Source organism: Micropterus salmoides, unplaced genomic scaffold (assembly GCF_014851395.1).
Source record: "Micropterus salmoides isolate LMB-PRFRI ecotype aquatic unplaced genomic scaffold, ASM1485139v1 Ms_hic_scaffold_11, whole genome shotgun sequence".
NCBI classification, from domain to species: Eukaryota; Metazoa; Chordata; class Actinopteri; order Centrarchiformes; family Centrarchidae; genus Micropterus; species Micropterus salmoides.
Window position 1 is genome coordinate 16459085 of NW_024040152.1, and position 2032 is coordinate 16461116.

Sequence of the window (2032 nt, forward strand, 5' to 3'; positions counted from 1 at the left end):
TCAAATTTCACAGTTTTTATTTAATTGAAAGGAAGTATTGAAAGGAATGTTTTTTGAGAACCAGTTTACAGAGATGTGACAACAGTGAATACTGCAATAATAGAACACAAATAAAAGGCTTGATGGATGTGCAAATGGTCTAATACCAATCTAATACCACCATCTGTCTTCAGGTTTAGCAGTGTCACGTATGTATATGCCATAAAATATTTTCAAAAAACGTTATGGTGCTTCAAACATTTTAAGGGTTTGTAGTTAATCTTCACTCTTCTTATTCACCTTCTTCTTCTTTGCCCTTGACTCTCTTGCAACCCTTGCCTGTCTTCTTCTGGTAGTAGCATTTGGCCAGTACACACACACACCGGCAAAACTCTCGGAAGTTGACCTCGCCATCATGGTTTTTATCCATCAACTCAATGGCTTCATCAATGTCATCTGCACTGATTTTATCCTGGAGGATACATTCTTACAGTTAAAGAACAGCGTAAAATGCACAAAAGCACCCCTGAATGGTGTGTAAGAAGCAGGAATATGTAAGTATTTTTATGAATAGATGTGCACATCATGTAAAGTGGGTGCTTTGAGTCTCTTACTTTTAACTCAGGGCTTTGTATTTCTTGCTGCAGGACCTTCTTGAACTCATCTTTGTTTAATTGGCGTTTCTTGCCTCCATCATCAGCATACTCCAGAAATATATCAACAATGTTCGTGATGACTTGTTCCAGACGAGCCATGGCTGAAAAAAAGATTGATACTGATTGTGAGTAATTTAACAGAGTTAAAACATACTGGTTGAACAGAAAATACCTCCTGCAATTACTTTTGCAGACATTTTATTGTCAAACCTTATGAGGTGTCTTGACAGTTGTTGTAAGACTGATGTTTGTAGACATGAGCATAGGACATAAAAGTCAGAGGTTCAAAATGCTCAGAGCTATGTGTGAGCACTGAATAAAGCTTAAATAAACAACAACAACTCAATATGAATGAATATGTTTGCAGCTTAATGGACAACATCTTGGCATTCCAATTGCATTTTTCATGCTCAGCAGCTATTTTCTTTCTTTCCACAAAACTCCCTTCCTCGACATCTTGCTTTCATCAGTACTCACCTTCGAATTAACGTTCCCCAAGAGAGATCCCGTCCGTGTCACCAGCTGTCCCAGATGAGACTGTTGTCAGACTGAGAGGAGAGCCTCCTCTTAAAGAGCAGACATACACTGCGGCATGTACACACACACACACACACACACACATACACACGCACACACACACGCACACACATCAGCAATGACTCATGCCCTGGAAATATATTCCATGTAAACTAACTTGTAAACTAACTAGTTCTGTCTCACCACTGTGCCACACTAAAGCAAATATTAACGAAAGACAATGTTTTGTTTGTGTTTTAAAATGGTTGCAGTTGTTGAAATTGCCTATGAGTTTGTGTTGGTGAACAGATGTAGTCGATCATCTAAGGCAAGGCAATACTTCTCTTCATTGAGGAGCGGCTCAGTTTAGCTTTCAGGAAAAAATATGTCAGAGGAAATGGAAAATTACAGTGAGTGGGCTTTATCGCTGCCCAAAATGGTGGGTTTAAGTCAAAGCCGTGTGTGTGTGTGTGTGTGTTTGTGTGATTGTTTATAAGTATTTTGTCTCTGTGTGCATGCACATCCTATCCTGTGTGCCCTTGAGGTTTGCTACAGTTCTATATTAATAGGCCAATATTTCAATTTCCATTTTCAGCACTTAAGACATTTTGTAAATATGGGTGGTGATGAAAATACAGTGCTTCATGCTACTCTAGCTACCATTTCAAAGCTTTATTTTTTACTTTAAAAACTCTGGCTTTTGAACAGCTAAGAAATAATTAAGTGTTTGAGCCAAAAGTGCCAGTTTTAAACTTCTATTTTTTTGCTTAGTCATATTGGAATAAAGTTGAATACACTTTTGAATGCATGTTTCTAACTTAAATGGATCTGTGGTTGCTGAATATTTACATCTGCGCCTGCCATCATCACTGATAACAATG

At 38.0% G+C, this 2032-nt stretch overlaps 1 protein-coding gene across 1 annotated transcript; it reads right to left on the reverse strand.

The window, feature by feature from the left end:
* Positions 1 to 1268, reverse strand: s100w (S100 calcium binding protein W). Its single transcript, XM_038711400.1, has 3 exons — positions 1113 to 1268; positions 594 to 736; positions 1 to 451 (listed from the first exon to the last, which is right to left on the reverse strand). Exons 2-3 carry the CDS (start codon positions 732 to 734, stop codon positions 272 to 274), a joined length of 321 nt encoding a protein of 106 aa, XP_038567328.1. The 5' UTR covers positions 735 to 736; positions 1113 to 1268; the 3' UTR covers positions 1 to 271.
* Between the last annotated feature and the right edge of the window lie 764 nt (positions 1269 to 2032).